This window comes from Daphnia pulex, chromosome 5, assembly GCF_021134715.1.
Source record: "Daphnia pulex isolate KAP4 chromosome 5, ASM2113471v1".
Classification (NCBI taxonomy): Eukaryota; Metazoa; Arthropoda; class Branchiopoda; order Diplostraca; family Daphniidae; genus Daphnia; species Daphnia pulex.
Genome location: NC_060021.1, coordinates 5,994,350 through 6,016,688, shown reverse-complemented (window position 1 = coordinate 6,016,688; position 22,339 = coordinate 5,994,350). Strand labels below are relative to the sequence as shown.

Sequence of the window (22,339 nt, the reverse complement as noted above, 5' to 3'; positions counted from 1 at the left end):
CAAACCCATGTTCAAATATAGTTTTTTTCAGCATAACGCGAATAAATAGTCAATGTATTTTCCGTGATTTTCCGTGTTTAATCAACGACATTAAAAAAAACACTTTACGACAAAAAAATGAACAGTTTGAAATGGCAAATAGAGATGACGGAGTATTCACATCATTTGAACGTAGAGAGAATCAACAAATACACAAAAATATGGCTACACACTTATAGTCAACAGAAACCAGCTCAGAAATAATGAACACAGCCTTTTTTAAGATTTTAACATCCAAAGAGAAGAAATCCATGGAACAATATTGAAACGGCAATTTAGGGCATTGCTCGTCTCCGTTGTTTTTCTTTTCACCTTGTTCCTCGCCGTGGAACTGTCGGGTGTTTATACACACACGGAAAAGGTAAGCAACGTGAAATCAAAAACAAAATTCCAGATGGTAGAGCCACCTAACGACATCCGGGAGTACATCTCTGGCAGTTCAGTAATATATACAAAATACAACGGGGCGTAACGAAGGAAAATATAGAGGGGAAAAAATATCGAGAAATTTTTCGTGTGTGGCCGCGAGTCAAAGTCGAGGCCACAGTCAAAACATTTTATGGCAAACAAAAAAACTTGATAACAAAATTCAACATTTTTTTTTTCTTTTTTCTCGTTTTTCTTTCTGAGTTTTTAATAAAAAATTAATAAAGCAAAAAAAAAGGAAAAAACATCCAAGTTTGTGTGTAGAATAATAATTAAAAAAAGAAACGGGAGAGAAAGAAGTCAATAATTTTGTCAAGATCCGATTCCCATTCGTCGGCAAGAAAATGTGACGTTTTGGCACTTTGCTCCCGCTCTAATACGAAAAGTCGGGACACGACTGAGAATGTGAATCCTTCATCTGTTTTACAGAAAACCGCGAACGATAAACATCTAGGGGATATAAACGATCCGGCGAAAATAACAAAATCAAAACGATTTAAAAAAAAAGGCGAAGAATTTTTCCTAAAAACAAAAAAAAAAGGGGAAGGGGGATATAAACATTGACCGAGTCTGGCTGCTCTTTTATATCCATCTGTGTCCTATAATAATCTCTCGGGGGTAGTTAGTGAACTTTGTCGAGGAGGGAAGGCGGAGTGAAAAAGAAAGGGAAGCCGTGAGGGACGACGGAGATCAATCACGCGGCGGCGCTGGATGACGCAACAACAACATCTGGCGTCTGCCTTTCTCGCCGCTTCGACCGGCGCCAGTATCCGTCACGTCTCGGTTTGACTTTAGCCAACCTCCTGTTTTTTTTTGTTTTTGAAAAGAAAAACAGACACGTTTTTAACTTTAATTGCAAATAGACGAGCAACTTGAGATTCATCGTTACCCATTGTCGAGCAGGTGACTACTTTGTAGGTGATAACTGGCGTTTTTGCCCTCTTCGGGATCCGACTTTGCGGGCCCATTAGCCGCCAGTAATTTGGCGGCGGAGGGATGAGTGTTGACGAAACAGTCGGCTCCTTTGCAGACGCGCAACCGTTCGAGCGTCTGATGAAAGAAGGCCAATTGATTTTCAGACAAGGTGTGGGCGATGTTGCGCAGCTGGTAGGGGTCGATGCGCATGTCGTAGTAGGTGACGAATCCGGTGATGAATTCGCAGTAGAGCGAGTTGTGGGTCGTGTTGAGCGTGCGGACGCACCAGTACGTATTGTTGTTGGCGTTCATGCAGACGCAGAAGGGGCCGTCGTTCCACAACGGGGCCGTCCGCCAATGATCCTTGTCGTGGCTGAAGCAATTCATCTTCTCGTAGTTGCACTGGCCGTTGTGAGACTCGACCATGGCCCGTTTGCGGCTCAATTTCTTTTGGCGTCGCTTCTGTCGCTCCTCCTTGATCTTGCGGCGATTCGCCTGACGCACCAGACGCTCCTCGTTCCGGGCCTCGCGACTCCGGGGAGACCAATTCATGTCCACACAAGGGCACATCCCAATCCGTCCGGCGTTATTCGACGGCCTAACGAAAAACACAATGAATCAATGAATGAATGAATGAAGGAGAACAAAGGAGCAATTAGAGGGGAAACCTCAGCAGAAGAAAAGATGGTCAAAAGCGATACATGCGCCTACACAACAAGACGGGATCATTAAGGTCAATGGGAATTAGCATTTCCAATTCACAGTCCCTAATTGAATAGAATCTATTCTTTTGAAGCGGCCAGCGGAAGGCGGAGTCGTCGTGGATATGTTTGTGTGATGATTCGAAAGAAGAAGAAGAAAACACACACACAGGTAGAAACAGCTGATTTGCCTAATGACGTAGACTACCCTCCTCATCGCCTCAACACACTTTTTATTTTTTATTTTATTTTTCCGTGGAAGGGGAGGAATGAAATAGAAGCCAAAGGAGAGTCACAGAGGCCCTGGTTCTAGCCCAATGGATACCGACAGCAGATCCATCTTCAAGGTCGCCACATTCGAACACGTCTCGAAGAATTCCTCCACAGAAACAACAAGGAGTCAGCCCCCGAGTTTGTTCCTCTTTTGTTCTTTGTATACACATTTTCCTATCGCCCATCTACTCGGCTATTCAAACGACCGTACGTATGTGCGTTTCTTTTGTTCCCAAAAGGGAAAAAAGCCATCCATTCATCCACCAAGCAGTCCGCGGATATATCTCCGTGACCCTGCCACCGATTCGACCTCCCTTCCAGAAAAAGAACCGCTACTATTACTACTTCCACTACTACACCCAACAGAAAACCACACACCAAACAGAAAAAGAAGACAGAGAGAGAGAAAAAAGAAGTTCTTTTTTTCCGTTTTTCTTATCTCCTTCCAGTTCCCCCTCCTCCTCCCCGAAATCTACTTGTACTACAACAGAGACTGGGGTAAAAGGTAAGGCGGTCGGTCGGGATTATCAACGTGGTATCATCTCTTTCTTCTCTCGCATAGTTTCTTTCTTTGCTTCGTCGTGGCAGTGTGCCACATTCTTAATGGATCGACAGACGCACAAAACCATACATGGCAACGGCCAGGGTGATAGGGAATGCGTGCGGATTAGAATTTCAATAGACTTTCTTCCTTCTTCTTCTCCCCCCCCCCCCCCCCCCCCCAGAAAATATAAATAAAAATAAATCTTTTTTAGTTTCTTTACTCACTTGATTTTTCGATTGTCGTAGATGGTCACTTCGATCGTGCTCTCGACTGGACCGGCGACTGTCGATTCATCTTCGTCCTCATGATCCATCTCTTCTTCGTCAATCAACTCGCCTTCGTCTTCTTCTTCTTCAACGTCGTCCGCATCAACTTGCGGCATCTTGGGACGATGTTTTCTTCCGCCGGGCCCTGGGTCCGATGTGTCACTGCTGTTGATTGCCGTTCGCTTCGGCGACGACGACCAGTCAAACAGCGACTGAGAACTCGAAATTTTCGATTTGGATTTCGAATTCGTCCGTTTCTTGCTGATGGCCGCATGAGATTTATCCGGACGCATGGCCCGCAGGTGCTTGCGGATGACTTTGAGTTCGTCCAATTGGACGCGCAAGATGCGGATTTGCTGCTCCAGGAAATCTCGGCTCAGCCGCCAAGTAGCCGGATCGCTGTACACTTCGCTGCTGCAATTGATTCGCGACTGGCCAACAATTTGACAGTTGAGCTTTCCGTCGCTGTTGTTCAGCTGCGGTGCACTGCTACTCGGGCTACCGGTTTGCAATCCAGCAACGGTAGACGGGGCAATCGTGACCGGGCTTGCGGGTTCCGTGCTGCTGGAAACGTTTCTCGCTTCCGTCAGAGCCTGGAAAAACAAATTGAGATGAAAACGGGGAAAAGTAGAAAAGTAAAAAAACCAATTAAATTCACCTCGAGATCGGAAATCTCATCGGAAATGTCCTCCATGATGAGTTCGACCTGTTCCAGCTCGTCTTCTGCAACATCGCGCAACACACTGCCTTCCGCGGATGCGGCCGCCGTCTCCGTGGACACGTTCGTGACTGGCGATTCCTCGCGTTTGTGTCGGCTGTTATTCCTGTTGTGGAATTTCTTCTTGCCGGCCACCGTCTTGAGGAATCGAGGCCGGTACCCGCGCCAATCCACGTGCCGCGTGTGCTCCTTGAGAAAGGCCCTTTGCATCCTCCTCTCTTCCGGCTCCAATTTGCTGAGCCGATACTTGGAGAGGGCCTTGCATTGGCACCATTTCTTCTTGGCCACTTTGTGAACGGTGGGCCGGCACTTTTTCATCCGCCAGCGCTCGTCCACAAAGAGGCACTCGTATTTTTGGAAGCCGCTGCACGGGCTCTGGTATTGCGGCTTGCGGCACTCGACGGCCCAGCGTTCGAATTTGCCCCTGGGCGGTGTGTACTCGACCGACACTCCGTCAGCATCGTCGCCTTCAGCTCCTTTTAACATCGACGACCCCAATCATTAAATTATTATCCACAACATTCAGCAAATATAATCACCCGAGTCTAGTCGAGGTGGGGGGGATGGATGGATGTTGTTCTTGCACACACACACGTAACGTACCTTCATTGTTATTAGGAACATCTTCGACGACGTTGAGTTTTGGAAAGTGCGCGGGTGGCATTTTGCCTCGCTCGATCAAGTACGTGTCCCTCCAGGGCGCCCGGCTTTTGACCTTCTCCTTCTGAAAGAAACGGAAAATGGAGGCGCCGTCCATGTGCGGTGGCACGGGAACGCCGGCAATCTCCAAAAACGTCGGCGCCAGATCCACGTTGCCAATCAGACTCTGGACCACCCGACCGCGTCCGACGCCCGGACCGCGCACCAAAAATGGCACTCGAATGTCAGACTCGAACGGGAACGACTTGCCTACAACATTTCATTTTATTATTTCATGTTTTTCTCTCCCACTCGTCGAAGGTTGTTGTGAACTATTTCAGTCTCTTGCACCGAATGCAAATCGATCAGCAGAGAGAAGAAATATTTAAAAAAAAAAGATATCCATCAGACGATTCTTTTGACAGTTGATTGACAAAAGTAAAGCCCCCAAGAAAAGGTAAGGCACAAACGTTGACAATTGTCAAACAAAATGAAAAGATGACAGTCGCTTTAAAGGGGGAGAAAAAAAAATGACAAGCGGAAAATGATAAGAAAGAAAAGAAAGAAATTCTTTACCTTTGATCAGTCCAAACTGTCCGAGATGATAGCCGTGATCGGACGTGTAAAAGATGTAGGTATTTTCCAGTTGGCCGAGAGCCACCAATTCGCTAAAGATTTTCTCGACAGCTTCGTCGACGCTCTGCAGCGTCTGGAGCCGTTTTGTCATGAGCAAATCCGTAAAACGATGATGGACTGGCTTCATTTTGCCCAGCCAACGCAAAATCCACTGCTTGTCCGGATTGGGGGCGAAATCGTAGCTGGGCGTCCGGTGTCGCGTCACGTTGAAAAACATGTCCGAATATTGCGGAGCAGAGTCCTCGGGGCCGTGCGGCGACGGGAAACTCATCACCAAATGGAACGGCTGGTGGTCGTAGTGCTGCTTAGACTCGCGAAGGAAACTAATCGAATCGTTCGTGATCAAATCCGGGTAATAATCCGTCTGGTAGTCGGCGCCGTGCTTAATCTGTCGAGAAGCGCATTATTAAAAACATTATCGTTATTAAAAAAGAGAAAGAAGGTGCCAGACTCTCTCTCCACGAAAAGAAAGAAAAAGAAAGAAAAATGTTAATTTCAACAAAATTCCTGTCGACGTGAGTCTTAATGGGTCGCGCCGCCGTCGAGCCAAGAAAAGAAAAAGGAGAAGGAAAATATTTTCGTACCTTTTGTCCGTTGAAGTTGATGGTGTAGTTGTAGTATCGTGAATTCATGACTTGACCGGCCCAGACTCTCCATCCAGGCGGGACGTAACTATTCAGTGAGGAGAAGAGAAGAAAAAAACAACAAAAAAAACAAAACAAAGTCGGTCAGGATAGTAATGAAGACGGATGTTGATATAGGCCAGAATGGATCGGCAAGGCGTCACGCGCGTGCGTTAAAGGAAAAATCTTTTTTTTTTTCCTTTTTTTTCTTTTCGTTTGAGAAAAAATAAATAAATAATTTGGCGCTGCAAAAACCACGAATGTAAACGTCTCTCTCGACATACCTGCCGTTGTATTTGTTGAGGTATTTACCAAAATAGCCCGTCCGATATCCAGCGCTGGCCAAGTAAGCGCCAAACGTCCTCGGCTCGTGCTCCGCTTGCCAATAGGCTAATTATATTTGAGAAATAAAACAAGACAAGGAAGAAAGAGAAAGAGAAAAAAAGGCCATTTTTTAGTTGGACAGGACACGGAGGACGAAAAAAATGGGCGGGGCAAGGCCGGAAACGACAAGACAACTGACCTGATGAGCAATTCTCGTTGTTTGTGAGGACTCCGTGATTGTGGACGAATAAACCGGTGAGCATAGAACTCCTTGACGGACAGCACATGGGCGTCGACACGAAAGAGTTTGGGAAGAACGCCCCGCCCTCCTTGAGAATGGCTCGCGTTTTGGGCATGTACTCGAGCGAGCCGAGTTCAACGTCCTGGTCGTCTGTCACTATCAAGATGATGTTGGGCTTCTTGCCGTTCGCTGGAGATGGGCCGGACTTTCTCGAGCCAGCAGAGTAATTATCCGATGACTGGCCACCACCGCCACCACCACCACCAGACTTGGACGGCTTCTTCTTGTTGTTGTGACTCCCAGTCGTCGTCGTCTTCTTCCTGGAAGAAGATTCCGCTGGCCCACCGGGGCTCCACAATCGCTCCTGTAAACGGCCAATTCATTAAATCGACTCTAGTGAGTGCAATAAGTTCATTAGTGTTACCTTCATGAAGGAGAGCCGGATTTCACGCTGGTCGGTAAAGAGCGGGTCGACGGGCAGAGGTAAGTTACGACCGTCGCCGCCACTCTGATCAGGACGAAAAGCCGAAACACCGGGGCCGCCACCGCCACCGACGCTACCGGATCCGCTGCCTCGATTGCGTTTTCTTCCTGGTCGGCGTTCACCTTCATCGACGGCTTGGCAGTTGACGATGCCGTAAAAGACGGCCATCGCCCATAAAGTCCAAACGATGGTCCGAGTCTTCATTCTTCCTTCTTCTTCTTGGCCAAGAATTTCGGCGTCCTTCCTTCACACTCGAGTGGCTGCTGGACGACTGCTGGTAGTGGTGGTGATGGGTTCCTCTTTTTGGGAGGATATTTTTACGACTCTCCTCCTCCTCTACCTCCTCATCCAGCTGCTCATCGCCTCCTCCTCCACTTGTTCAACTCTGATCCGATTGGACACGGCGGAGAATCAAACAACTCCTGGTGCTGAGCGAAACCTTACTGCCAAATGGGATTACACCCACAAGAAAAATGAAAAAAAATAAAACAACGTTGTCGTCACATTCCAGTTTTTTCTTTCTCTCTTTCGTCCTTGCAACGTCACACGACAACATTTTTAACAAGAAGTTAAGAAGAAGAAGAGGGCGGATGGTGTCAAGTGGAGGGTTCTTCTTGGTTGGTGTCAAAAGAGAAACCGGTGGTGAGAGGGGGGTGCGAAAAATGTATTCCTCAACCCGTAAAAACCAATTCTTTCTTCTTCTTCTTCTTCTAGTAAAACCTAACCGCACAATGACTCCGACACCACCATAGAATGACACTGTAAGAAAAGAAAAATGTGTCGGTCGCTCGGTCGGTCTCTCCTTTCAAATAAATCCACGTAGTGCGTGTGTTCGTTTTTCTTCTTCTAGGGGCACATTGTATAAAACGAAATAAAATAAAAACCGATGGGGGGGTTGGGAGACAATGGCAATTCACAGCGACCCTTTTTAACCCTCAAATGTTTTTTTTATTCTTCTTCTTCAAGAAAGAAAAGGTTTGGAATGTGTCATAGAAGAACTTTCTTTTTCTTCAATTATTGGGCATCAGGGGCGATCTCTTATTACTAGCGTTGCAAATTTAGTTTAGAACTAAATTCAACTAAATCAAATAATTTTGTCTTTCGAGAAACGTAGTAAAATTTAATCAGCTGAATTGTTTTTTTTTTGTGCCTTAAACAAAATCATAAACAAGATTCGGTTAATTGTACAGTTTTAGACGAAATTCTCTTGAGATATCTGAAATAATTATGTTCTAATATTAGATACTGGTAAAACTATACTTGCAACGCTATTTATTACTTTTTTCTCTATCGAAAAAAACAAAACAACATGCGGGGCTTATCCTTTGCCTGTGTCAGTTTTCACCGCCATCTCAATCCTTTTTCTTTTACTTAAATGAACCACGGACGGGATGAAACCTGACAGGACACGTTCAAGTTCATTCCAATTTAGAATCGGAGCTAAAAAAAAAATGTTAAAATCGGAAACTCCCATCGGAATATATACCCTTCCATTTCTCTTAATAAAGAGAAGCAGAAGAAGAATAAAAAGAAGCCGGCAACTAAATGTGTGTGGTGGTGGTGTGGCCCATGGGGTTCGGTTGGTTGGTGCTGTGGGGCCGGTAATGACCCCGGTGGGTCACCGGAATGTTGTTCCTCTCATCTTTTCCTTCTTCCTTTTCCTTTCAGAGTTGAAGAAGAAAAAAAAAGTTTAAAACCTTCCAACTAACCAACCACCCCCCGTCTCGTCCTCATCGTATACAGCCCATTTAGAAGGTGATTGTAGTCCTCGTATATAGAGAGATATAGTCAAAAATAAAAGTGTGTAGAAGATGTCTATACTATACGCAGCACTTCTTTAAGCTATTAAACTAACTAGTCGAAAAAGAAAGAAAGAAACATTCCTTTTTCGGCCCCAAAAAACACTTGAAATTCCTTCCCTTTTTGAATGTTTTTTTTTTCGCTTCGGCTTGACGGAGGCGATTGACCGATTCAACAAAATGTCGCTCGTCAAGTTCTCTTGATTATTCAACTAACAGGAAGTAGATCCTTCACAATAAAAAAGAATGTCTCGAGCGGAAATTAAAAAGACGGTCATTGTCGCCTCTCACGTCACATTTGCCAGAAATAAAATAAATAATTTAAGCCAAACCGAAAACAAGAAGAAGAAAAAGAATCTCTTCCATCTGACAAGTTCCAGCTGGCATGGAATCAAACCCTAAAAACTCGTTTGGGAATTTTTCTCCTCTCCCTTCATTTGCGGTCTCGTGAAGAAGGGAGATTTCGTGTCTTTTTCATCTCGTCTTTCTATAATCTGTCTGCCCTGTATTTGTGTGTATTGAGGATTATTTCACGTCAGTGGGCGGCAGTGGCGGCCAAAGCCCCGACGTCATCAAGTTAACAAGTTGAAAAATAAGAAAAGGATAGATAGATAGATGTACTTTCATCAAAGTGCACTCGACATTTGATGGACCCCAATCCATCGCCATGCCAATGCAGCCACCGTGAGTTGCTTGCGTCACGATAATTGGTTAAAAACCCAAGAAAAAAAGCCAGAAGAGCTTTAAAGAAGAAGATGGTATCGTATCGTCTTTTTGTTTCAAAAGAACCGCAAGATCGTGTGTCTCTTATTTCCCGCTCACGGGCACACGTGATATCATCCACCAGTCGAGAGAACAAAAAAAATAAAGAAGGGCAGAAAAAGAATATCGTTGGGTTGTTTTTCACTTTGTGTGTACGAGGGGGTTACGAAAAAAAAGGACCAGCAGAAGAAGAGGGGCAGAAAAATCGTTTTTCTTTGTAGACTTCCCGTCTTACCTAGAGGGCAAGAGATCAGTCGTTTTTCTTCTTCTCTCCCGAAAAAATAAGCACAGCTCACACACAAACGACCTTGCCTTTTTGTACGCACACACACACACACAGACAGTGGAAGAAAAAGAGACAAGAGAGAAAATATGCCTCGTAATTCATTTCCTTTTTTTTTTTAAACTTGTGAATTCGTGTGACCGCTCAAAGGCATTCCTTTCTGTTTCTCCTCGTCGCCCGGCTGTCACTCCCTTCCACCTTTTCTCTTTTTTCGACCTTTTCTTCTTCCTCGAACCAACTATCTTAAAGCAAAAACTAATTTTTCATCAACCAAACCCCAACGAATTGTGTGTGACACTGGAATCTAATCATTACGACCAACTATTCATTTGCCAAAACGTGGCACCACCAACTCCCATTACGTTTGACACAGTCTCTCCTTCTTTTCACAGAAAAAGAAACTGGTCTGAGAAAAAAACAACTAATATCATTCCATTAATAAGTCTAAACATTTCAAGCTCTCAAGTCACAAGCTCACACAAATAGACATATGGGAAGACGACACACGTGCAGCCCCAGGAAGAAAAAAAAAATGGCCGAGAAACGGGACACTCGAAAGATCACACGAAATTAACACACACACGACAAGGTAATAATGATTATTGAATGAATTCAATACCTGAGAGAAATTCAGTCGGTCAGCAACAACTCGACGCAGGGCAGCAACAGCATGACACGTTTTTCTTCTTTCGTATTATGTCTGTCGCTTTTCGATAACAAATTCTTCGCCTCACGAGATAAAATCAAACATTGATGAAAACAAATTCAGAACAAGTCTAGAAGATATTTCGTAACGAAACAAAAACGAATATTTCTCAATAATAAGAAAACATTCGAATATTTTTTAAAAAAATTTCAAGTCTTGTAAAAATAAGAAAAGAAAACAGTCAATGAAGCAGATGAAATTTCGTTCGTGTGCTCTTCCAGCAAATAAAAAAAAAGAAAAACGTGACTGGTTTGAACACAGCGCTGCGGACCCGATGGACCGACAGCCAGAAACGTACTGACTAATCGAACCGAATTTTCTCGCCAATAGAGGGAACTTGACTCCCGACTGCAGCGCCACCACGACAGAAAGAAAAAGAAAACTTGAAAAAGAAAAAAAAGGAAAGGGAATGAGCGACACTTCATGATGTTTGTAATGTAACATGTCTTATTACTAATTGTATGCCATATTGCGAATTCTTCCCTTTCCGGTGTCTTTCTTCTTTCCGTTAACTTGTTCAACAGAGCTCCAATGACGGCTCGACGGCTCGTTGACACAAAACATGTCAAGATCCAACAACAAACAACAGAGTGAATAACCCCTTTTTCCTTCTAAGCCATCTTTCTCTTTTTGCTTTCGAACGATGACGAAAGATATCAGTCGTCAACGATCGTAAACATTTATTCAGTGTGTTGTTTACTAGCCGTCTGCTTCCAAAAGAGGCAGCAGACGAGAATTCGATGCTGATAAATAAATTAAGAAGCTCCTCTCGACTTGTCCACCAGTTTCGTGAAGAAAAAAGAGAAAACTTTTTTTTCGAATTTTAATTTAAACCCTCCTTAACTTGTTCAAAGATAACACATAGCTTCTCTTACAGAGGGAGGAATAAGAAGAAAGGGGATGAAAGATTTACAGAGATTTACGAGCCTCTGTTTCTCTCCCTTTTATTTTCTCCTCCTCCCCATCCCTTTAGTGGAACCGTGTACTGTACTAGTCCTCGAGAGCTCCTAAAGACACCCAGACTTTGTACACGCAGCAGCAACTGGTTGCTAGTGCATTCAACGTCTGCTTCCTCCTTTAGGTGTCTGGAACGAAAGGCAAATCACCGGTGTGTAAAAAAACCCCACCAGCGCTCTTCACGCGGGAAGAAATTCCTTCTCTCTATTTAGCATAGCGTTAAAACAAAAGCGCGCCGAAACGGCGCCTCTTACGTCTACTAACCTCGACGGCAATTGACTCGCCTCTTTTCTGGCCATCCTCCACGCAAATCGACAAAAAAATGCTAGTGAGTAGCCACCAATTTTTAGCCTGAAACCCATGTCTTGTATTTCGGAATTATACCAGTACAAGAAGAAATTGTAATTTGAAGTATAACCCACAACCTGAATGGGATTACAAATGAAAAGAGGAAAATAATGATCAAGAAAGAAACGGAAAATAAAGAAAAAGAAGGGATAGAATAAGCGAAAAATAAAGAAGGCTGGGCGACCAGGAGGTTTTCTTCAAAGGTGGTCGATGACATCAAGATTAAGACAGAAAAAGTAGAACAGAAAAGAAGAGTTGCGTTATAACTCCGTGTCGTAGACGAAGAAAAAAAAAAAACTTTTGTGGATTTTTTGAAGTTTTGCCATTTTTTTGTGAATTTTTGTTTTAAATTTCTTTCTTCTTTATTCCTCCTTCGGTTGAACAACTGATGCAACTGCAGCAGCCACTTGTTTAGCTTGATGAGCCTGAAGTACGGCGACAGCCTCATCCACCTTTAATCAAATAAAGTCAAATTCAATTGCAGTTCAACAAAAACATGATTTCTAGTACCGTACCTTGGCTTTGAGTGATTCGTTGTGTTCCAACATGTGCAACAGCTCCGAATTGTCGATCTCCAACAACATGCCGGTGATCTTTCCAGCCATATCCGGATACATGCGCTGAATAAGAGGGAACAAACGTTCTCCAAGCATTTGCTTCTGATCATTGGGAGCGGCAGAAGCTAACATGGATGCGGTCAACGGCTCCTGTCCTTGGACGACGAGGGCTTGTTGCATTCCACCGGCAGCCGATCCACCCATGGCGTTCGAAGGCAAGGAACCCTGTAAAGATGGTGAAACATCCATCATATCGTATCCGATACTCGTAATGAAATGTTACGAAAAACATACTTGGCTGGGCGGGTTTCGCATTGCTGGAGTAAACTTGAATCCGGGGCGGGGTTGAGGCATGACGGGTCCGCCTGAGGGCATACCCATCGAACGGCCAGGCATTCCTTGCGGCACCATCGGCTGCTGACCAGTGATGGGACGAGCTGACTGCATGGAACGGACGACCGGGGGCTGACCGCGTGGCGGCACTCCGCCACGGTACTGAGCTGAAACGGGATATCCGGCACCTTGTTGGTTAAGTTGGGCAGTCGGGCGAACCTGATACGTATTCAATTTTAGATTAATCATCACGCCATTCTCAAGTCGATTTATCAATGAATCCAATTGAGAAAACAGGCCATTTGGCCACACATTTGTCAAGCCGCAATACCATATGTCTCACTCGATTTCAGATTAAAACTGTACCTGAGGCTGAGCCGACCAGCGAGGAGTAGCACGGAATTGTGCCATCTGAGCTGGCGTGTAGAAGCGTTGAGGCTGAATGGGAGCGGGCATGAAATAACCTGGACCACCCGGTTGGAACATCTGACCCATTTGTTGCATACGCATACCAGCCATTCGCTGCATGTACTGCGAAGCAAGCTGTGCCTTGCGGTCTTCTTTTCGTTGAGCCAAGGCGACGTACAGGGGCTTGGAAACGAGGATACGGCCATTCATCTCGGTCACGGCCTTCGTTGCTTCTTCCGGTGATGAAAAGCAAACAAAACCAAAACCTAGTCAAACAACCAAAAAGAAGTTAATAAACAAATGATTCTGATGAAAATGAACAAGATCTCTTACCAAGTGATGTCTGGAAACCTCCCTTGTTTCGACCTCCTTCAGTCATAACCTTAGCTGAGGTGATGGTTCCGTAGGGGGCGAATTCCTTGCGAAGGCGTTCATCATCGATAGTGTCATCCAAGTTCTTAACGTAAAGATTGACACCTTGATAACGATTAAGGCGCTCGATTTTCATTTGTTCGAACTTGCGTCGGAGTTCAGTTTGGCGTTCATTGCGTTTTTGAGCACGTCCAACAAATAGGGTCTTGCCATTCATGTCCTTTGCGTGCATATCATCACAAGCACGCTCAGCAGCATCAGGATCTTCGTAGCAAACAAATCCGAAACCACGAGATTTCCCATCGTCACTAGACATGACCTGAAAAATAAACATTATAATTAACATGAGAATAAAACAAGATAAAGTCAATGTAATACCTTGTGAGATGTGACTTTTCCATACTTGGAGAAACATTCGAAGAGTTTCTCATCATCAAACTCATCACCGAAATTCTTGATATAGACATTGGTGAAATATTTAGCCTTCTCTCCCAACTCACGCTCGCGATCCTTACGTGGAATGAAGCGGCCAACGAAGACTTTCTTTCCATTGAGCAACATGCCATTTACCTTTGTAATGGCATTAACGGCAGACTCTTCTGTTTCAAAGTGGACAAACCCATATCCTTTTGAGTTTCCAGCTTCATCCTGAGCAACTTTGCAGCTCAATATGTTGCCAAAAGCAGAGAATGTATCGTACATAGCTTTGTTGTCAATTGTTTTGTCAAGGTTCTTGATGAATATGTTGCCAACACCAGAACGACGAAGGGATGGGTCACGCTGTGACCACATGATACGAATTGGTCTTCCCCGAAGGACATCAAAGTTCATGCTGTCTAGGGCTCGTTCAGCTGCACAATGAGAAGGATTAACAAAAGTCTTTACTCAATATAATTATGTCTTACCATCAGCTGGTTGTTGGAAATTGACATAGGCATAGCCAAGTGAACGACGAGTGATCATGTCTCTGCATACTCTAATGGAAACCACAGGCCCAGCAGTGGAAAATTTCTCGAAAAGCATGGCTTCAGTGACCTCATTGTGAAGATCACCAACGTATAGAGAGGCAATTGGGTAATTAGCTCCAGCAGTGTTGTTCATTTTTCAGAAAGTTGTCAAATTTATCAAGATGGCAAAAGATATTTAGTTGATCTGCAGATAAAAAGAGAAGATTAGCAAAAAAATTAGAGCAACATTATCAAAAGGGATATGAAACGTTTCACTGACGTCAACGACTAATTGACGCAATGTGATACGAACGCGTGAGAAGGGATGGTTGCCATGTTGAAAATGTACTTACGAGACAAATGGCGTAGAAACCGAGTGTAACTGATTGTGATGGAATAAGAGCACAGTTGTTTCACCAAAGGAGATTTTTTTTCTAACTTAAATTAAGTTAGTGTTCTTAGTTTTTTTTTTTTTTTTTTAGGTTTTTGGCAAAATTACAATTTTTTTGTGATTTTTTGCATTTAGAAAATAGAAAAACGAAGAAGTCGACCCACCACTCTCGCTGTCGCCCGGAGAGTGTGCGATCCAGGCTGAATTCGAGAGGCGCCACCAATCCAAGAAAGCGCATTTCGTTTATTCGAAACTTGGCAGCGTAGCTTAATTTCCTTTTGAAACAAAGGACGAACGTTACGCGATGAAATTTCTCGATAGATCTCCTTAGGCTAGAATGAACAATGAATCAAAAAATTAATTTAACTTGCCTTTACAAAACTATTGCGGTAGTGAGAGAAAAAAAAAAAAACCTTTAAGGAACATCAGATCCGTTTATTTGGAAGCGCGACGTCATCGATAAAGCTTCCAATTGCCAGATGCGTTATCATACTTTCGCTTAAAAGTCAATAACCTGGCCTACATTTTTGCGTGAATGGAGAAAGGAAATTTGGTGAAAGTGGCGAATTTCTTAAAACTGGGATTTACAAGTTCGATGACTGAAATAACAAACTGTTTCTGCTCATGATAATCGCTGATTACGCTGAACCATCCCCAATATCTGATTACGCTATTTGAATCCTTTGATTTTTACACTTATATGTTATATTACGTTTCATAAATAACGGCTTAGCAGCACCGACGAAATGGGAATACTCGGGCACTCGGCCAAGGATATGATAGAAATCGCAAATATTAGCAAATAAACAAATAATGGAAATGTGAATAAACTCTCGCGGTGAACTCTGATTGAATAATCATACATAAAGAAAACGAGTGGTCTTTATCTATGGAATAATGATGCAAAGTTGTTGGCAAAGCGCACTTGAACGTTTTTAAAACGTAATAAGAAAATTAGAAAGTTGTGACATATCACGTTAAATAATTTTCTGCGCTTTTTTATTGCACTTATTTGAGCTATATATCATATTTCATACTTTATCGGTGTCGGATTCAGTTTGAAATATTTTAATGCCAGCTGGATTTATATTAGCCTAGTATCAATTTAATATTAAAATAAAAATAGCCTATTATTTAAATTTAGGTTAGAAACTTAGAAAATAATACTTCTCCGTTGACATATTTTCAATTTCAAACAATTTTTTTAGGGGTTTATTATTTTATATTTATTATTTACAAATTCAAATATAATGTGTAGAATGTAGCCTTGGTGCATCTGCATGTTCTATGGCATTCGCCATTTATCAGCCAAAGCAAGCAAAACGTAGAGTCAAGACTAGAGCCAACCTTTTTTGAACATTTTTCAAGGTGAATTGAATTACTAAATATTTGTCATGTGAATCATTAACCAATAGCCAATTAAAACTGATTAGGAAATGTGTGCTGGGCATGCTAAAAATATTGATAATTTTACTCATCACTTCTTATCTTTAGATGGACAAAGAAGGAGAGCCTGTAAAAAAGCAACCAATGGTTTATATTTGTGGAGGTGAAAAGTCATTTTAAACCTTGTATAAAGTTGGAACTATTATTTAATTATAAATTTTACAGATTGCCATGGTGAAAATGAGTTGAAGCCAAGGGATCCAATTCGTTGCCGAGAATGTGGCTACCGTATGTTATGTTTTGTATATTTGGAAACTGGTCTTCAAATTCCATGTGCTTAAATCTCTGTTTTGGTTTTTCAGGAATCATGTATAAGAAACGCACAAAGAGATGTAAGTTTATTGGTTCACTTACAACTTTGTTTAAAAAATATTAACTTTGTTTTAAATTTGCAGTGATTGTTTTTGATGCTCGCTAAAAATGTGCTCCCAAGAAATGAGTCAACTACTCTTCTGGAACTAAAAGTTCAAATTCCTCATTTGCTGTCGATGTCAGGTTGTAAAATTTCATTTCCAAAAATAAATTGGTGAATCATTCCTTGTTTTTTATTGCCACTTGATAGTGATTTGATTACCACTGGAGTACCATTAACAGAGAATCTAGTTAAGTTACCCCCATCAATGAATTGAACCTGCAAATATTTTCTCTTGATTATCAAACTAACAGACAGAAGCAATGAATCAAGTGGTATCATACCTCACAATCAATTTTGCTTCCATTAATCCAAACATCAGTAGTGTCTTTTTCTTTGAAATGAGAATTATTGAAGTTTCAAAAGGTTTTGATTAGCTTAAGATATTAAAATTTAATGATGTGGTTCCTACCAAACAACACAGTGTGTCGGTTTCCTGGTCCAAATTCAACATTCCAAGTCATCCATTTCTTTTTGTTAAACTCTTGGAATTCATCTATGTTTTGACCATTTATAAATAAAGAGTAAAGTAAGCCAAAGGTCCCGTCCGGTTCAACGTCCAGTTTGCAATCAAATCGTCCAATACGAAAATGTTCAGATCCAACTAGACGAAACATCCAATCCCTTCGAAGGTATTCCTGAATCAAAGCATGCTACATCATTCGGCGGATGCTGGCGGGCATCCGTAAAACTTACGATTTCATTAATCCATATTACACGTTTACCGGAGGTTGTTCCGTGTTCAAATTCGATGAGAAATTCCCCTTCCGGAAGAACTATATTCCAACTTGCGACAACAGATCGGCTTTCCAATAGAGGCATCCTGAACTAGTCAAATGGAGGAGTAACCATGGCAACTAAAAATGACAACATAATAAACAAAAGATTTTGTATTTGTAAATCAAACGTGCCAACTTTAGGGGCAATCGCGCATTAGAAAATTTTACAGAAAAAATGATTCATGGACTAGATAAATTTTCAATCATCAAGAAGGGATACATTGCTTGCTTGTGTCTGAAAAGTTTCGTCAAGTGGAACAAGTGGTTGAGGTCTGGGAACCAATTCCAGTAAAGAATCGGCTTCTTCTCTTAAGGCATCGGCTTTTTCGTAGACGAGTACTTTTGCTGCGGCGATCATTTGCAATGCGCTCCGTTTCGGCAAGTGATCCACACGAGATACCAGTTCCTCTGGGTTGGTCTTGGCAACGTCAGTCAGCGTTCGAAATCCCGCTTTAAATAACATTCGCGCTCGACCTTTGCCAACTGAAGGTAACTCCATCAATGGGATCAATTCAGCAGTACAACACATAGACAGCTCGCGACTAAAAGGAAGCAGCAAGTCAGAAAAAGCCCAAAACTCGTCCAATTCTTGAACAAAGTGGAAAACGCATGAAGCGAAACTTGATGCGCTGGAAAGTAAATTCTGGACATCTCCGCGTGTACAGCCATACAATTCACTCACATTCCATACTGATTCTCCTTTGAACAGATCGTTGAGCATCAGGGTTAAATAGAAGCGTTCTAAAACAGAGCGTTCTATTTTCGGTTGTTGGTTTGACATTAGTTTAACCATAACCGTTTCGTTGATGCCAATCGTTCTGGCTACACCAAGTTCCTCGGCGGACAGCTTATTAAATGACTAATGAAAAATCAAATAAACATAAAGCTTAAGCTGGACAGAAAACAAATTCGTTTGAAAATATAAACAACAAATACCTGGAAGTAGGTTGATGCTATAGGGATCACAGTGCCGACCATGTCATACGGGGTCACGAGATACATCAAATGAAGTTTCGTCATCAGAACAAGACCAGCTTGGGCCAGACGCAGATCATTATAAAGTTGCTTTGACCGGTCCAAATCGACGATACCTTTCAGTGTAGCTCGACCAAGTTTCGTTACCTCCAGCTTTTCGTCTTTGCCAAATAATATCAAGTTCTTTTCCGCCATGCTATTCAAACTTTGGTCAACAAGCTCTGTTGCAGTAATAGTTTGACGGGTACTCTACATGTGAAATTCCGAGTATTTACATATAAATCGAACATTTGTTAGTAAGTGAAGCAAGATTCTGACGCACCTGTTGTCCAAGCAACGTAGAATGAAGAAGAGTTTCAGCCAATGTTTTACGGTCTCTTCCGCCAAGATCTAGCGAAATAAGACTTAGCAACAGCTGCTGTAACCCACGAAGATTGTCTTCAGCCAACTGGCTATCGACGCGATTTGTCGGTGCCATGAGAATGTCATTAGTTACAAAAGTTAATTCATTTGGTTTAACAATCATGAAACTTTCGCCGTGTGTATCAAAACCAGCTCGACCAGCTCGACCAATCATCTGCTGATAGCGAGCTCGTGTTAAACGGGTATTTCCTATGTAAGGCGATCTCAATATAACCTATTCGACAAAGCTCCTTTTAGTTGAATTTTGGAAAGAAAAAATTATTTAAAACACCAACCCTTCTTGCTGGCAAATTGACTCCAGCAGCAAGTGTCGAGGTACAACATAGACAACAAAGTGTTCCGGATGAAAATGCTTCTTCGATTAACTGTCTTTCATCCGCAGTGAGTCCGGAATGGTGATAAGCAATTCCAAAAGGTAAAGTAGATTTCAAAATTGGACAAAGTCTGCCGCTTTCTTGCTACAAAGTACAAATAAGCATTAGTTTAACTAGAAAAAGGAAAACCCGAGGTAAAACAGCCGAAATAGATTTTACCTCTAAAGCTCTTCGTAGTTTTAACTTCTCGGCCGTTTTCCATTGCAGTAGGTTAGGCGACAAATTGCTACTGATGAGTTTGGCCACACTTTCACAATTCTTTTTGGTTGAGCAAAAGACTAGACAACAATGTTCTGGAGCAACTTCTGAAACCAGGGCACTTATGCCATCAGGATCGTTTTTACGAGATTCTGCCGATAGGGATGACACCGAACGGCAATGCTTGAAATTCTCCTGGAATCCACGCTGTCTGCCACTCACTTCAAGTACCTGATCTCCAGTTTTGATGAACTCTCTAAGTTGGACTGGTCGAAAGTCCTCCGTGTAAATTTCAGCCTAATTAAACACGAAAATGAAAGTTATACTAACTATACGAGTTCATTTTAATTCATTTACCTTGAGAAAATTACTCAATTCATCGATGTTTCCAATGGTTGCACTCATGGCGACCAAACGAGGACCTACAGGAGCCAAAAGAAGTTTGCAGAGTAAAGTTTCGAGCGTTGCTCCACGTTTACCTTCGCCGACTATGTGAATCTCATCCACTACAACCAATCCTGAAAAAAATAAACAACATTAATTCGAATAAATTAAAATTAAATATCAATTAGTACCAATTTCATTCAATCTTCCAAGCTCCAGCAAACTGTTGACGATTCCATTAGCTTTTTCTAATGTAGCGATGTAAATGACGCGTTTCGATTTCCGTTTCCGAGGTGGATACGAGCCCCGATTTCCGGCATACTCTTCCACGGCAAAATTCAAGGCTATGGCAAGAGATGACAGTGTCCGAATTTTCTCTTGAACAATGCTGACGTAAGGCATGACGAATAGACAATGGTTTTGATTGCATAACAGTTCACGGACCATCAATATTTCTGCAACAAGAGTTTTACCACCAGAAGTTGGCAAAGAATAGAGCAAGTTCTGATTGGTTTTGATTGCTTTGTTTAAACATTTATCTTGCCAGTCGTATAAACTGTTGATTCCTTTTGTTTGCTGGATTGCTTGCCATACCCCAACTGAAAGCCCATAGTGAGGTCCACAGTGAATTGATGTTTGGGAAGGGAGGATATTGCTATTATTTAATGTATAAATAGGAGGAGTTTCACCAGATGAGGAACGGCTGGAACACCCAATTCTTGTATTATTCAGTCCACCATAGTGTAGAGCTTCTTTCATTCGACTATTTAACCCAAAATGGTTGGTGTTTAATGTACTCCTTAATGAACTCATGGAGCAATCACCTAAAACTTTTGAGTCACTTGATAGCATAGATTGATTGTTGTTGTCATGATGTTGCACTGAGGAAGACAACAAAATGTTCTGTTTTGGGCTCTGCTCTCTAGAAGATTGTTGGGATTGAAGATAGGATTTGGATGAAGGGCGCAATTTTGTTAAATCTTTAGAAGGAGTTTTGCAAATTAACGATTTCTTGGAGTCTTGTTTAGTTTCTTTATCAGAAGAAATTACATCCTCATCTTCATCGGCAGCAGCAAACATGTCGGGGGAATTATCTCTTTCTCGAATTCTCTTCCTCGTGGCAAATGCAGTGAAGTTTTTGGCATTCATAGTGATGTACAAAAAACAAAAACTTAACTTACAGCATGTACTTACAAATATGGGGAAATCTTCCCGGATTGGAAAACTAGGGGTTTTTTCAACTTGAAATTTTTATTGTGTTTACTTCTGCAAGTATTACAAAGCCTCTTCTCACTCTGACCTTCTCTTCTCACCTTCTCACTTCTCTCACCAGGAGCACAGAATCACATATTCACAGATAAAGATTACAGACCACGTCGTCTTTATCTATGCAGGGGTATAGAAAAGATGGTTGCCCAACTTGTATCTTTTTTCCCCATATGCCTCTGAAGATTTTTCTAACATGAGGGCAGTGCCATCTGTTGCGTGTAAAAGAGAATAATTTCAAACTTTTAGGCGGTAAACTGCAACTACTGTTACTTTTAATCCAGGAATAATATGAATTTTTAAATGCAGCGTGTTTTATTGTTAATCCGTGTAACTAAATATAGTTATTTAAATTAGTTGAACATAACAATATGACAAAATGACAAAAATTAAAATGAACAAAAGAATTCAGTGATTTCAGTCGAAAGTGGAACCTAATCTGCACGTATTCCATAATCAGAAAGGGAAGAACATCTTCATGGTCGTCACAACAGATAGGGAGATGCTTCAATTCCGAAAATTTTAAAATAAAATCTGCGAAGCAGTCTATTACATAGAGGTGATTTTCATTTTTGAAAAAAATCTTCGATTACTGATTCCACCCCAGAAAAAGTTCTTAACATTCCATCAGTAGCCAACTTCAACCCACCATAGCTTCTAGAGAGTGTGTAACTAGCTGGAGCATAATCGTCTGGTAGATGAGACTCCTCTGTCTATACCCTAAACTCTTTTCTATACCCCTGCCCCTGCTCTCAAGATCTCACCATCTCGTTATTCTTTTGTTTGTTTTTTTTTTGCGTTGAAAGGGCTACAATGTACAATTAAAAGTGTCAACACAAAGTTAAGGTCTTCGCTTTATTACATACAATCCCAACTACAACAATTTACTAATAAGTCTTCTACCATCCTTGACACGCCACACGACACGTGCTGTCCTTTTAAACATTGATCTTGCTTTTTCTTGCTTGTTTGTTTTGGAATAAGTTTCAGTTTTTGAATTTTTTTTGCTAAAAATGATTCTTCCCATACCAAATATAATAAGACCTAGGGTGGTAACGGGTAATGATTATTATCAACGCCGTATCCGAGATGCCATGAACTACTTGTCTACAAACACCAGTTTCACAGATCAGTACACCATGAAATTCAACGAAGTTTAAATAGGTTGAAGTACTGGCATTGAATATCAGTTTAACAATGCCCCAATTGTTGGTCCGGGATGGGGTGGGAGAAGAGTGGAGTTGATGTTGCTCTACCACTCTCTCCCAAGAGAACCAAGAAACCGCTACCGCAATCGTCAACGCAAACAGCTGCAACAACGCCAACGCTCTCAGCAACATGTAAACCGGGACCAACGCCCTGAACAACAACATCAGGTGCGCCAACGACA

The 22,339-nt window shown here is 42.1% G+C and overlaps 4 protein-coding genes across 5 annotated transcripts; all 4 read right to left on the bottom strand.

Annotated features, from left to right (window-relative positions):
• Positions 1-33: 33 nt before the first annotated feature.
• LOC124195046 (extracellular sulfatase Sulf-1-like) lies at positions 34-10,740 on the bottom strand. The gene is made up of 11 exons (XM_046589519.1): positions 10,293-10,740; positions 6,770-7,272; positions 6,304-6,709; positions 6,065-6,170; positions 5,742-5,829; positions 5,098-5,545; positions 4,486-4,791; positions 3,823-4,358; positions 3,123-3,757; positions 1,355-1,978; positions 34-1,268 (listed from the first exon to the last, which is right to left on the bottom strand). Exons 2-11 carry the CDS (start codon positions 7,031-7,033, stop codon positions 1,160-1,162), a joined length of 3,522 nt encoding a protein of 1,173 aa, XP_046445475.1. The 5' UTR covers positions 7,034-7,272; positions 10,293-10,740; the 3' UTR covers positions 34-1,159.
• A 939-nt stretch (positions 10,741-11,679) lies between these two features.
• LOC124195050 (polyadenylate-binding protein 4-like) lies at positions 11,680-14,921 on the bottom strand. The gene is made up of 8 exons (XM_046589524.1): positions 14,655-14,921; positions 14,260-14,506; positions 13,733-14,205; positions 13,316-13,673; positions 12,941-13,248; positions 12,536-12,793; positions 12,200-12,466; positions 11,680-12,136 (listed from the first exon to the last, which is right to left on the bottom strand). The coding sequence occupies exons 2-8, from the start codon at positions 14,453-14,455 to the stop codon at positions 12,047-12,049; spliced, it is 1,950 nt and encodes a 649-aa protein (XP_046445480.1). The 5' UTR covers positions 14,456-14,506; positions 14,655-14,921; the 3' UTR covers positions 11,680-12,046.
• Positions 14,922-16,552: 1,631 nt separating this feature from the next.
• Positions 16,553-17,378, bottom strand: LOC124195057 (fas apoptotic inhibitory molecule 1-like). The gene is made up of 4 exons (XM_046589534.1): positions 17,247-17,378; positions 16,963-17,188; positions 16,835-16,884; positions 16,553-16,769 (listed from the first exon to the last, which is right to left on the bottom strand). The coding sequence occupies exons 1-4, from the start codon at positions 17,370-17,372 to the stop codon at positions 16,614-16,616; spliced, it is 558 nt and encodes a 185-aa protein (XP_046445490.1). The 5' UTR covers positions 17,373-17,378; the 3' UTR covers positions 16,553-16,613.
• Positions 17,379-17,422: 44 nt separating this feature from the next.
• Positions 17,423-21,130, bottom strand: LOC124195047 (helicase POLQ-like). 2 transcript variants are annotated; one of them, XM_046589522.1, is made up of 8 exons: positions 20,508-20,628; positions 19,875-20,446; positions 19,657-19,817; positions 19,261-19,596; positions 19,003-19,185; positions 18,627-18,941; positions 18,266-18,553; positions 17,423-18,188 (listed from the first exon to the last, which is right to left on the bottom strand). In XM_046589522.1, the coding sequence occupies exons 2-8, from the start codon at positions 20,440-20,442 to the stop codon at positions 17,529-17,531; spliced, it is 2,511 nt and encodes an 836-aa protein (XP_046445478.1). In that variant the 5' UTR covers positions 20,443-20,446; positions 20,508-20,628; the 3' UTR covers positions 17,423-17,528. The 2 variants fall into 2 exon arrangements, with proteins under 2 accessions (XP_046445478.1, XP_046445476.1); XM_046589520.1 differs by having other exon boundaries at positions 19,875-21,130.
• Between the last annotated feature and the right edge of the window lie 1,209 nt (positions 21,131-22,339).